At 45.1% G+C, this 14977-nt stretch overlaps 1 protein-coding gene across 1 annotated transcript in view; it reads left to right on the top strand.

The window, feature by feature from the left end:
- The window catches only part of LOC146869242 (complement C4-like), a 550923-nt gene that overhangs the window by 91226 nt on the left and 444720 nt on the right, over positions 1–14977 (top strand). The window contains exon 2 of the mRNA XM_085646117.1: positions 6727–6919. Within this exon, the coding sequence (XP_085502243.1) occupies positions 6727–6919 (193 nt within the window). The remainder of the gene's footprint in view (positions 1–6726; positions 6920–14977) is intronic.

Raw genomic sequence — 14977 nt, 5'->3', positions numbered from 1 at the left:
GTCAGTCAAGATTTCAGGGTACCACTGAAGGGTTTAGTATCCATAGTCCAGACCAATGCTATGTACAACGAGGTGTGGTGACATCCTACAGTGTTGGGAAGTTATGCCTATATCGGCTAAGAACCTCAGCACTGTCCCAGGTAAAATAACACTTTTCCTTACTTTCAGAAGACATGGGTCTAAGGGATTTTTTGTTATGTCCCCGGAAACCACGTCGTAAATGCTTCACAACAAAGTAAGGAAGATCTCTCAACAGGAAGCTGCGGAGAGATTGCATGAAATTGATAGTGTTAACCTAGAAAAGGCCTTGGCAGTTGTCGACAATTGCATGACCACACTAACATCCAGGATTTATTCACTCGCAACATTGTGTCTTCTGCAATAGATATTAATAGAACAGGACCTATCCATTCTTCAACATGGGCAATCGCAGTTATGATCCGTCATGTTATTAAGATGGACGCTACAATCATTGCGCTCTGATCAGGTGCCTTGACGATATATCAACAGTACGTCTCTAGTTTTTGCTTATAATTTAACGGAAAGGCAGACAACAATGGCACCAAGCGATGCAAAGTATACAATGTTGCACCTTGAACAATTAGACCAATTACCTTTCACCATGGCTGAGTCACCTTCCACAGAATGGTTAATCCATGGCCATGTAACATTGCCAGTGACAACATTTCAAATTTCAATATTGTCTACATTACCGCCAGGTAGGCAGGTTTGAAACGTTGGGTAGGGAATACATCCATGAGTCTTGGGAGTTACCTTACTGATTTTGATGCAGAAATGGGGACACTGAAGTCTTTCTCAGCATTTCAGACTGTGAGAATTCGTGAAGTGGCTCTCAAATTTGTCAGTATATTATGCTGCACAGAGCTTGCAATGCTTCGGTTGCAAACCTATCTTGTCACTTGAAAGGATCCCCAGCTGCAGTGATTCATCCGGTGTTCATACTACTCTCGAATAGGAGTTATTTGATGTTGAATGATCAAGGTTGTTGTGGGATGCTGCCAGGCATTGCATGTCTGTCACAGTAAATTCCAGGGTTACTTGTTGTATGCAAGTATTGTTTCCACTGACTCACACAGTCAGGGAGGTGTCACTTTGGCCTTTATTGAATCTTTCCCTTTTACGGTTTGATCCTGTGAGTAGGCTGAAAGCCATACTTTTACAGAAGGAGGTGGCCTTAACCTTAGCCCAAGAGACTTTTGATCTTCAGGTTGCAAGGTCTTCAGCTGAGATACAGACTTTAGTCCGAACAAACGTCCCACTCCATTTCGGAGAAATGGTACATCGTATCTTTAAAATGTCTGATACACTCAACTTAGTCTCCATACATTACCCTCCATCGATGCTCACATCGACCTTGAAACTCACTACAGACCTTATCGCCTCTCTACTCCCACAGTTGACAATAATTGGAGGCGACTTTAACACGGTCATGCACCCAGACATTGACACCACAAGCGCCCCCTCTGCCACGAGATCCACGTACACCAAACACCTACCAAGCTGGGCAAGAACCCTAGGTATCTGGGACACCTAGAGAATCTGGCACCCCATAGCAAACAATTCACCCACACCTCTGCAGCACACCACACCCACGCCGGAATTGATAACATTTTAATGCCCACACTGGACAGTCAAAAGATCAGGGACGTTGCCATCCTTCCAAGGGGCATATCTGATCATTCACCCATGTATTTGAAAGTGGGAGACCCCCTGACATACTTCGCCCGATGTGGAGGATGAGCGCATGGTTCCTCCAAGACAAAGACTTCAAGAAAACTGTGGAGGCGGAGCTCCAACAAAACTCTCTCTTCAACCATAGCTCTATATCCTACCGGGTACCTTATGGGAAGCAGGCAAAGCCACTATCGGCAGCTTCGCCAAACGCCAGCTCAAACTCAAACACTTAGCCCATGACACCCAAATTACCTACTTGGAAGCCCAGGCAACTCTCCTTGAGAAACGTACGTCTAGAAGACGAGAGGCAGCTCGTGCATTTGAGAGATGAAATCAAACAAGTCTCCATGGAAGCCGCTAAACTACTATGGAGATCCTCCATAGCTAGGGTGTATGGCTGGGGGTTAAAAACAGGAAAATCCTACATAGATTTGCTACATACACTATGGCCAATCGCATAATCACGGAGAATAAAGACTCGGAGGGCCTCATCCACCGCTCGCACCCAGCAATGGCCCAGGTCTTTGACACTTATTATTGTAAACTCTACTCAGCGCGGCGCCCTGTAATCTCCCTTTCAGAGTTAATCAGCCTGGAGCACCTCCACCTTCCTCACCTCAGTATGGCCGAAACAGCTGAACTTGATCTTCCTATCACCCAGGAAGAAATGAATGATGCTATATCGCGCACTGAATCAGGTAAAACACCAGGCCTGACAGTCTCCCACAGGAGTACTATGCTGCCTACCGAGAGATATTCGTTTTGCACCTCTCTGACTTATATGCCGAAACTGTTGAGAAAGGCTTGGTTCTAACAGAAACAGACGCTGCTACCATTGTGGTCATCCCTAAAACACAACCCCCCTCACCAAACTGTGCCGAATATTGCCCAATCTTCCTCATAAACACAGAGGTCAAAATATTTACAATTCTATAGATATCTGCAACTTTGCCATGCCCTTCACATACATGTACCACATCATTGCCAGAATACAGCCCCCTGAGGCACAAATCATGACAGGGAAGCTGGGAAAGGGAGGAATCTTGCGTATTTACCGCTCTCTAACTAACAACACTCCAAATACACTAGACCGGCTCAGAAACCAATGGGAGGGATGGTTGGGGCCTCTTGAAGAGGAAGATTGGAGAGACGCACTGAGGGCACCTAAAACAATCACTACTTCGGCCAGACTCCGTCTGGCCCAATTATATTATCTACATGCTGCCTACTTAACCCCAAAACTCCTTCATAGTGCGGGTCTGAAACCAACTGCATAATGTACACACTGTGAACAAGACCAGGCAGACTTCTTTCACATGGTATGGGCTTGCCCCTTCATTGCTCGATACTGGGACTCTGTAGAAAGGGAACTCACAGAGGTTCTGGGTTGGGAGGTCCCACACAATCCACTAAACATACTCCTGGGAATTCCAGATGGACTGGACAGATCCAGAACTGATAAACTATTTCTTAATACAACCATGGTGGCAGCTAAGAGGGACATTGCTGCCAGCTGGAAAAACTCTGTCCCGCCTAGTATATCGAAATGGCGCCGGGGGGTGGACTGGTGCGCAGCACAAAAAAAAGCCTATGTACGAAGCCTGAGGATTCCCGGATAAACACCGCAAGGTATGGGGCAAATTTTTGAGTCAGATAGAATAAAAGCACCTCACTTCATGGACTATATATATTGTGTGGGATTCTATGAGATCATGTACTGCAAAATATACACTTTCCGTAAATATAATGTGACGACATCCTATAAGTACTGTAATAGGCTGTACTTGATTACTACTGTTATTCTCTTGTTTAAAAAAACCCAATAAAATTGATTATCAAAAAGAAAATGGCTGATACAAGTGGGATAGTACACCTATTTAAGACCATAGGTGCTGGGCTAGTAAGCACCTTTCAGACTATTTTCGGAGTAATTCCATCATTAATACACTCCGCATTGGGAAGCTTTTTTGGAGGGCTTCTGCTGGTCCTACTACTTGTAGTGGGTATCCTGGTTTTAATTTTTCAGCTACGTAATGGACGTCCCCAATTCCAAGGAGATAGAAAAACATGCAGATCGCTCTGTCGAAAAGCAATTCTGCTTCACTTCATGGAAGCGAGAGAATTTTTCATGCTCTTGCTTCCTTGAAGCGAAGCAGTGTTTGCTATGGCATGGAGGAAGCAGACCCCCTCACATATTATTTTGAGCATAGCCCCGGGGAGGTGGCGGTTCCCAGGGCTGCATGGGGGGCTGGAGCCCCCCAAGCCTAATTACTAGATAGCCCCGGGGAGGTGGCAGCACCCAGGGCTGTGTGGGGGTGGCAGGAGCCTCTAATGCATTTTTTAAAAATCCCTGGGGAGGTTAGCAGTCCCCAGGGCTGCGTGGTGTGGGCAGGAGCCCCCTCGTGCCTTTTGTAACTTCATAGCCCCGGGGCGGTGGTGGTCCTCTGGGCTTCGGGGGGCAGCGTGGCCCCCCCACAACTCAGGGTATAAGCACCAGGTAGGTGGCAGTCCCCAGTGCCCTCTCCCGCTGGCCCCCGCATATCTATTTACAATTGCCCCTGGGACGTGGCCTACCCGGGGTGCTTAAGGAAAACAAAGCACGGGAGACCGTGCTTTATTTTAAAAAAAAGCTTTTCAGCAGTATTCACAGACCCTACGTGACTCCCATCGAAATTTAAAAAAAAGTTTTTTGGGCCCCACTCAGCAGGCCTAGGGGGTCAGAGTGTTTCTACCCTGCCCCTTTTTCTTCGTTTTTAATGTTTTTCAACCTTTTTCCTTGTGACTCGGAGTCACAGTATGGCTGCCAACACTTCCTAGTTGGAACGGTTGGCAGCCAATCAGATCAAGATTGGGAGGGTTCCGGATCCTTCGCGTTGATATATGTATAACTGAGAAATGTTTAAATTTCTTAGGAACTGCTGAACATATTTACACCTTTTAACAAAAAGAATGCTTTCCGAATCAAGAGCTACCTTTTTGCCAAATTTGATGGAATTTCGTTCAGCAGTTCGGGCTGTAGCCGTGTCTAAACTTTCCTATGAAATTTAACATGGAGAAACCCCCCCCTTTTCCCGGCTCACACTTAACGAATCACCCTGAAAAGTTCAACACAACAGCTGAAGTGAGTGGGCCATTAGTTTTAAAATTTCGCAAGGATTCGTCAAACGTCGCCAAAGATATCGGCAAAATATTTTTTTGATATATATATATATATATATTCACTGAAAAAAACCATAGGTTTCAGGGACGTTATAGTTAGATGGACATTTCACTCGTACAAAACCAGAGAAATTCCACTGTTATAGTTAGTTCAGCTAACTATAACTTGCGCACCAGCAATGCACTGCTCATGACGTCACATATTACATCATTCATGACATGGTCAGTGACATCACTGATGACATCACTGATAACATCTCAAATGACATCACTGATGACATCACTGATGACATCATCCACGTGAAAATCTGATGCACCTCCTCACAGTCCTTTCAGTGACTATATATATATATATTATCAGCCCCAGATCGAGTAGCTCGCTACTGCTGGTCTTGGCATCTTCGCCGTAGACCTTTTACTAATACAGATTCAACAGGGCTTCCTCTTTGGTGGTAGGCAGGCTTTGCTAGGGTAAGATAACAATTAATAAGCCACATTGGTCATTGCCATCCATTGTGAGCTTGTGCCAACTGCTTGAATCGGGTGCTGCCCTCCCTTTCGCAGCCTTATACACATGGGAATAGCTCCATGGGGGGTTTTGGGGTGTTACATCCCCCCTAAAAAATTTATTTTGTGGTAAATAGTTGGGTATAAGTGAGTTCAGTCGGTTATGGTGATGTTCAGCAGGAATTCTTACATACACGCAGACAAAATAGCCAACACACACTCTCTCCCTGTTTTGAAAGTCCTAAAAGATGTTAGTTTACAAAACATCTTGTTTTTCCTCACTTAGTACTCCTACCAATCTCCATTCCTCGCCCTTTCCAACGCCCCTTAATCCCCTCTCATGCGCCCTGCTTGTGGTATAATGTATTTTATCATGATATGTCTGCGTGATTGTTGGAAAACCTATACCCCCCAACCATCTTTAGGACCAAGTTACACCCCTCCCGGCTTATGCAAAGCTTATGAGCTGAAACTGGGACAGATGTTTACACGTGCTGCAGCACTACTCAGGGTAATAGGCAGTATTGGTTAGGCCATGATGCTGAGTTTGATACAGGTTAATGCACTGCACACATTGCATTGGAGCCTCAAACATCACAGGACCACTTATCTATAATACACACAGAGACAAAGGAGGGGGTGCAACTGTCTTTCTTAAGCCTCGATGGAGTCAAGGCCCCCAGACTGACCTGTCTCACAAGGACTTGTCCACTGACTTCATCTGTATTTCCAATGTCCCCATAAATGCTGGCTTCAAGCTGCCACAATTCAAATATGTTTATCGTACTTACTTGACTCCAGCCAGGCTACATTGTGTGTTTAGCGCCGCCCCTCATACCTGCCCCAGATGCACACAGATTTTTATCATATGACGTGACAATAATGCATGCTCTTCAGCCCCTCTGGAATGAGATATGCCAATTACTTAAGCGAGTTACCAGTATTAGGCGACATGTTAGCATGCAGAACCCGTGCCTGCTGGGCTTGAATGATTCCCACCCTAAGACGGACAGGGCTGGGAGAAAATGTGTTCACTGCGCCCTCACTCTTGCACAATGAGCAGCAGTGATGAACTGGAGGCTGGCCTCCCCACGCCCCACTACTCTGCTGTTTGTCCTTAAACCAGTTGTTGCCTCGATTTTCCATGGTAATGTTTTCTCAGTATGATGCGCTGTTGAAGGCAGATGCTAAGCCTGTGTTATCTGGACACTTAAAAGCTTTCAATAAAGAGCAATTTAAAAAAACAATATTGGAAACTTGTTACGCCCATTTCTGCTATTAACTGCCACGTCATACATGCAGATATGTGATACTACCATTAGTATATCAGTATGACCCGTGCCATCTTTGTCCTTCTTTTCTCAGTGTTTTGGTCACCGCTCCTAACATCATCCATGTAGATGTCGCCGAGTCGGTAGCGATACAAGTGGAGGGACTCACCAGTGCCGTCACAATCGAAGTGTATTTTGAGAACCAGCTGAAAGGCAAGAGATGCTCCAATACAGAGACCTTCACCTTAAACAGCAACAACAATTACATGGAGGTCAAGAAGCTGAAGGTATGAGCCATCTTTCACTTGTTTCATCTCTGCCCCAGCACAGTGACTCTCTCTGATCTCTGAAAGCACAGTGAGAATCCTTCTCTCAGAATAGTTTAGGTTAATGAGGACTTAATCTCCCCCCAATGCTGTGTGCAATGAATGTCCTCTCCTCTACAGGTTGAGGATCCTCCCCTTTTTATAGATTCTTCCCTTCTGTAGATCGATGGCCCTTCCTTTTACAGGTTATTGAGAACGCTCCCCTCTGATGTGAAAATCCTCCCCTCTGTAGATGAGAATCATAAACGATGTAGATTAGTGAGACTCCTCCTATGTATAGGTTAAGGAGACCCCCTACTATTGGTTATTGCAGATCCTCCCTTCTGTAAGTTGAGAATCCTCCCCTTTGTAGGTTTTATAGATTCCTTCCTTCTGTAGATTGATTACCCTTCCTTCTAAAGGTTATTGAGAATCCTCCCCTCTGAAGTGAGAATCCCCCTCTTTCGCATGAAAATCACACTCTTAATAGAGGACTGAATCCTCCTATGTATAGGCTGAGACCCCCACACACTATTGGTTATTGTAGATCCTCCTTTCTGCAGGTGAGAATGCTATCCTTTGTAGGTTTTATAGATTCCTCCTTTCTGTAGATCTATGACCCTTCTTTCTGCAGGTTATTGAGAAAGCTCCAGTCGAACATGAGAATCCTCCCCTTTGTAGGTTTTATAGATTCCTTCCTTCTGTAGATTGATATCCCTTCCTTTTACAGGTTATTGAGAACACTCCTCTCTGATGTGAGAACCCTCCCCTCTGTAGATGAGAATCATCCTCTATGTAGATTATTGAGAATCCTCCTATGTATATGCTGAAACCCCCCTACCATTGGTATTGCAGAGCCTACCTTCCGCAGGTTGAGAATCCCCCCCCTCTGTAGATGAGAATTATCCCCTATGTACATTATTGAGAATCCTCCTGTGTATAGGCTAAGACCCCCCTTCTCCACTATTGATTAATGCAGACCCTCCCTTCTGCAGGTTGCAAATCCACCCTCTGTAGATGAGAATCCTCCCCTTTGTAATTTATTGAGATTCCCCCTTCTACACATTGATTACCCTTCCTTCTGCAGGTTATTGAGAACCCTCCCACCTAATGTGAGAATCCTCCCCTCTGTAGATAGGAATCATCCACGATGTAGATTAGTGAGACTCCTCCTATGTATAGGTTAAGGAGATTAATTATTGCAGATCCTCCCTTTTGTAGGTTGAGAATCCTCCCCTTTGTAGGTTTTATAGATTCCTCCCTTCTGTAGATTGATAACCCTCCCTTCTACAGGTTATTGAGAGTGCTCCCCTCTGATGTTAGAATCCTCCACTCTGAAGTGAGAATCCCCATCTGCAGCTTGAGAATCAGACACTGTGTAGATGAAATCCTCCTATGTATATACTGAGACCCCCCCCCCCCCCCACTATTGGTTATTGTAGACCCTCCTTTCTGCAGGTTGAAAATCCTGCCCTTTGTAGGTGTTATAGATTTCCCCCTCCTTGTACTTGTTATTGGGAACGCTCCTGTCTAATATAATAATCCTCCCCTCCGTAACTGAGAATCATCCGCAATGTACATTATTGAGAATCCTCCTATGTTTATGCTGAGATCCCCTACCATTGATTATTACAGATCCTCCCTTCTGCAGGTTGAGAATCCTCCCATCTATAGGTTGAGACCCCTCCTCTTGATAATTGCAGATCCTCACATCCGCAGGTTGAGAACCCTCCCCACTGTAGATGAGAATCATATGCTACGTACATTATTGAGAATCCTCACATCTATATGCTCAGATCCCCTCCTCTTGGTTATGAAAGACCCTCCTTTCTGCATTTTGAAAATCCCACCCTTTGTAGGCGTTATAGATTTCCTCCTCCTTGTACATGTTATTGAGAACGCTCCTGTCTAATATAATAATCCTCCCCTCTATAACTGAGAATCATGAATCATCCGCAATGTACATATTTGAGAATCTTCCTATGTTTATTCTGAGACCCCTCCTCTTGGTTATTGCAGATCCTCCCTTCTGCAGGTTGAGAATCCTCGCCTCTGTAGATGAGAATCATATGCTATGTACATTATTGAGATTCCTCCCATCTATAGGCTGAGACCCCCTCCTCTTGGTTATTGCAGATCCTCCCTTCTGCAGGTTGAGACCCCTCACCTCTGTAACTGAGAATCATCCGCAATGTACATTATTGAGAATCCTCCCATCTGTCGGCTGAGATCCCCTCCTCTTGGTTATTGCAGATCCTCCCTTCTGTAGGTTGAGAATCCTCCCCTCTGTTGATGAGAATCATATGCTATGTACATTATTGAGAATCCTCCCATCTATAGGCTGAGACCCCTCCTCTTGGTTATTGCAGATCCTCCCTTCTGTAGGTTGAGAATCCTCCCCTCTGTTGATGAGAATCATATGCTATGTACATTATTGAGAATCCTCCCATCTATAGGCTGAGACCCCTCCTCTTGGTTATTGCAGATCCTCCATTCGGCAGGTTGAGAATCCTCCCCTCTGTAGATGAGAATCATATGCTATGTACATTATTGTGAATCCTCCCATCTATAGGCTGAGACCCCCTCCTCTTGGTTATTGCAGATCCTCCCTTCTGCAGGTTGAGAATCCTCCCCTCTGTAGATGAGAATCATATGCTATGTACATTATTGTGAATCCTCCCATCTATAGGCTGAGACCCCCTCCTCTTGGTTATTGCAGATCCTCCCTTCTGCAGGTTGAGACCCCTCACCTCTGTAACTGAGAATCATCCGCAATGTACATTATTGAGAATCCTCCCATCTGTCGGCTGAGATCCCCTCCTCTTGGTTATTGCAGATCCTCCCTTCGGCAGGTTGAGAATCCTCCCCTCTGTAGATGAGAATCATATGCTATGTACATTATTGTGATTCCTCCCATCTATAGGCTGAGAACCCCTCCTCTTGGTTATTGCAGATCCTCCCTTCTGCAGGTTGAGAATCCTCCCCTCTGTAGATGAGAATCATATGCTATGTACATTATTGTGATTCCTCCCATCTATAGGCTGAGACCCCCTCCTCTTGGTTATTGCAGATCCTCCCTTCTGCAGGTTGAGACCCCTCACCTCTGTAACGGAGAATCATCCGCAATGTACATTATTGTGAATCCTCCCATCTGTCGGCTGAGATCCCCTCCTCTTGGTTATTGCAGATCCTCCCTTCTGTAGGTTGAGAATCCTCCCCTCTGTTGATGAGAATCATATGCTATGTACATTATTGTGAATCCTCCCATTGATAGACTGAGACCCCCTCCTCTTGGTTATTGCAGATCCTCCCTTCTGTAGGTTGAGAATCCTCCCCTCTGTTGATGAGAATCATATGCTATGTACATTATTGTGAATCCTCCCATCTATAGGCTGAGATCCCCTCCTCTTGGTTATTGCAGATCCTCCCTTCTGTAGGTTGAGAATCCTCCCCTCTGTTGATGAGAATCATATGCTATGTACATTATTGAGAATCCTCCCATCTATAGGCTGAGACCCCTCCTCTTGGTTATTGCAGATCCTCCCTTCGGCAGGTTGAGAATCCTCCCCTCTGTAGATGAGAATCATATGCTATGTACATTATTGAGAATCCTCCCATCTATAGGCTGAGACCCCCTCCTCTTGGTTATTGCAGATCCTCCCTTCTGCAGGTTGAGACCCCTCACCTCTGTAACTGAGAATCATCTGCAATGTACATTATTGAGAATCCTCCCATCTGTCGGCTGAGATCCCCTCCTCTTGGTTATTGCAGATCCTCCCTTCTGTAGGTTGAGAATCCTCCCCTCTGTTGATGAGAATCATATGCTATGTACATTATTGTGAATCCTCCCATTGATAGACTGAGACCCCCTCCTCTTGGTTATTGCAGATCCTCCCTTCTGTAGGTTGAGAATCCTCCCCTCTGTTGATGAGAATCATATGCTATGTACATTATTGAGAATCCTCCCATCTATAGGCTGAGACCCCTCCTCTTGGTTATTGCAGATCCTCCCTTCTGCAGGTTGAGACCCCTCACCTCTGTAACTGAGAATCATCCGCAATGTATATTATTGAGAATCCTCCCATCTGTTGGCTGAGACCCCCTCCTCTTGGTTATTGCAGATACTCCCTTCTGTAGGTTGAGAAACCTCCCCTCTGTAGATGAGAATCATATGCTATGTACATTATTGTGAATCCTCCCATCGATAGGCTGAGACCCCCTCCTCTTGGTTATTGCAGATCCTCCCTTCTGTAGGTTGAGAATCCTTCCCTTTGTAGGTTTTATAGATTCCTCCATTCTGTAGAGTGATAACCCTCCCTTCTACAGGTTATTGAGAATCCTCCCCTCTGAAGTGAGAATCCCCATCTGCAGCATCAGAATCAGACAGTGTGCAGAGGATTGAATCCTTCTATGTATAGACTGAGACCCCCCCACATCTATTGGTTATTGCAGATCCTCCCTTCTGTAGGTTGAGAATCCTCCCCTCTGTTGATGAGAATCATATGCTATGTACATTATTGTGAATCCTCCCATCTGTCGGCTGAGATCCCCTCCTCTTGGTTATTGCAGATCCTCCCTTCTGTAGGTTGAGAATCCTCCCCTCTGTTGATGAGAATCATATGCTATGTACATTATTGAGAATCCTCCCATCTATAGGCTGAGACCCCTTCGGCAGGTTGAGAATCCTCCCCTCTGTAGATGAGAATCATATGCTATGTACATTATTGAGAATCCTCCCATCTATAGGCTGAGACCCCCTCCTCTTGGTTATTGCAGATCCTCCCTTCTGCAGGTTGAGACCCCTCACCTCTGTAACTGAGAATCATCCGCAATGTACATTATTGAGAATCCTCCCATCTGTTGGCTGAGACCCCCACCTCTTGGTTATTGCAGATACTCCCTTCTGTAGGTTGAGAATCCTCCCCTCTGTAGATGAGAATCATATGCTATGTACATTATTGTGAATCCTCCCATCGATAGGCTGAGACCCCTTCCTCTTGGTTATTGCAGATCCTCCCTTCGGCAGGTTGAGAATCCTCCCCTCTGTTGATGAGAATCATATGCTATGTACATTATTGTGATTCCTCCCATCTATAGGCTGAGAACCCCTCCTCTTGGTTATTGCAGATACTCCCTTCTGTAGGTTGAGAATCCTCCCCTCTGTAGATGAGAATCATATGCTATGTACATTATTGTGAATATTCCCATCAATAGGCTGAGACCCCCTCCTCTTGGTTATTGCAGATCCTCCCTTCTGTAGGTTGAGAATCCTCCCCTTTGTAGGTTTTATAGATTCCTCCATTCTGTAGATTGATAACCCTCCCTTCTACAGGTTATTGAGAATGCTCCCCTCTGAAGTGAGAATCCCCATCTGCAGCATCAGAATCAGACACTGTGCAGAGGATTGAATCCTTCTATGTATAGACTGAGACCCCCCCACATCTATTGGTTATTGCAGATCCTCCTTTCTGCAGGTTGAGAAACCTCCCCTTTGTAGGTGTTATAGATTCCCCCCTCCTGTAGATTGATGTCCCTACCTATTATACTTGTACATGTTATTGAGAACACTCCTGTCTAATATAATAATCCTCACCTCTTTAACTGAGAATTATCCGCAATGTACATTATTGAGAATCCTCCTATGTTTATGCCGAGACCCCCCTACTATTGATTATTGCAGATCCTCCCTCCTGCAGGTTGAGAATCCTCCCCTCTGTTGATGAGAATCATATGCTATGTACATTATTGTGAATCCTCCCATCTATAGGCTGAGACCCCTCCTCTTGGTTATTGCAGATCCTCCCTCCTGCAGGTTGAGAATCCTCCCCTCTGTTGATGAGAATCATATGCTATGTACATTATTGTGAATCCTCCCATCTATAGGCTGAGACCCCTCCTCTTGGTTATTGCAGATCCTCACATCCGCAGTTTGAGAATAAACACTCTGTAGAAGAGAATCCCCACTATGTAGATTCCTGCCGTGGTCGAGAATCCTCCCCATACTAGTTCTTGAAGATCCTTTCCTCTGTAGAGTTTACTGTGCATCTTACCAATTTTAGGTACCAACAGTATTGTTTAAGTATCTTCTATGCAGGTAGGCATACCAAGAATTAACAAGATCTGGCAAAGCAAATAAGGTACTTTGCCTTTTGAGTCCTAGCTAAAACATTATAAAGCCGACAGCTCTGAAAAAACAAATACAAGTTATTATTTTCTTTATACAGTGCCTCTATGAGATATATAATTAATACTAGATGATTCAGTGACGTATTGAGATGCAAATACTCCTTTATTAGTTGTAATGGGAGCACATCATCAGAGGTGGAATGGAACATGAAAGCCAATAGCAAGATGTGAGAGAAGGAAAGTCATCTGGGTGAAGCCAAAGCCCACTCTGTACGTTTTAAAGAAGTGTTAACAATAGGTTGCAGACAGACCAAAAAGAAGAAATGACTTACATTGGCGCGCGTCTGTGTGACAGATGCAACTCTTCGTCAAACTTACAACCGTTGAGGGCAGGAGAATTGATGATAATTTTGCTTGAAAACCCACAATTGAAAGACATTTACATCCTATGGACTGCAGAGGGTCTGGAGTTTACATCCTCTGGACTGCAGAGGATCTAATGTTTACATCCTCTGAACTGCATATGGTTTGAAGTTTACATCCTCTGGACTGCAGGGCCTCTGAAGTTTACATCCTCTGGACTGCAGGGGCTCTGAAGTTTACATCCTCTGGACTGCAGGGGCTCTGAAGTGTACATCCTCTGGACTGCAGGGGCTCTGAAGTTTACATCCTCTGGACTGCAGGGGCTCTGAAGTTTACTTCTTCTGGACTGGTGAGTCTTCTGGGAAGGGGCAGGTAGGTGGCAGGGGTAGGGAAGGGGTGGCCTAAATGCTTCCTTTCCATTTAGGTGGAAGCAGATTCCAGCAGGAGATATGAAAGCTGAACCATCTATGTTATTGCAGCCCACAAATAATGATTAGTAAGGAGTTTTGGGCTGCGATGCAGAAGTAACTGATGGGACACATAACACGAATTCTGACACGTTCACAGAGACCAGTTTCTTCTGCGTGTCTTCCCAAATGTGGTGCAAATCAGGGCAGTTGTTTTTGAGAACTGCTAGAATTTAACAACCTGGCACACAGATATTAAAAGGATTATTTCATATATAGCAGGGCACACATCCAGTAGTAAAATGGGAATGTCTGCCAGTCTGATATTTCGAGGTTCACAAACTTCAAACAGGTTGAAACACCACAAACATCAGAGGAGCGGAAAGCTTTGTTTTGGCCACCATTACTCAGTGTGAGAAGGCTCAAGAGACAATTGTGCGCCCCATGTTGCAAACAAGAATCACTGGTGCTGCGTGGCAAGGAAGCACATATCAACCCCAGGACGGTCGAGGGACACCAAAGAAGGGGCTGAGAAGGCCTTTTTCCTCACATAATATAAAACTGTAACTTGAGATGTGGGGCCTTCTCTATGAGTCTGCAGACCCCGAAAGGTACTGTGATCAAGGATGCCCATCAGGGTTTGTCAGCCATGAACTGCCACCAATCACGCTGAGTCCTGCTTCCTGAATAATTTGTACATCTCACTAGACTAGGAAAACATTTACTGATGATGTGAAAATGTAAAATAAAAACCACCCCGATAACCCACAAGAGGGTAACGCACTGTGCTCAAAGTCAGCTGGGTCAGTTGCCACTCCTTTGCCCATGAGGCCAGGGATTGAGAACCTCTGTGGGGTTGCAAAGTATCAGTTTCATCTTGCTGCCACTACTTGCCCTGGAAGAAAACACTCCCAGAGTCTAGGAGTATGATTGACTCTCTTCCAAGAATGTCCCCAATGGTTCCTCCTTCTCTGCTCCAGCGTCCATCCGTGCATCGTACGCAGTCTCTGAGCAAGACTGCCCGAGTCTTTCTTAAAGGTACCTTCTTTGTGTGCCTCCACTGTTTATTCATTCAGACCCGGGATCCCCATATCTTAATCCTGACACCCGCAATGTAATATCTACAGCCAAGTATGCCAATAAT

The sequence above is a fragment of the Triturus cristatus genome, chromosome 1_1 (genome assembly GCF_964204655.1).
Source record: "Triturus cristatus chromosome 1_1, aTriCri1.1, whole genome shotgun sequence".
NCBI classification, from domain to species: domain Eukaryota; kingdom Metazoa; phylum Chordata; class Amphibia; order Caudata; family Salamandridae; genus Triturus; species Triturus cristatus.
Note: the sequence above shows the minus strand (reverse complement) of the source record. Positions and strands in the feature narration are given on the sequence as shown.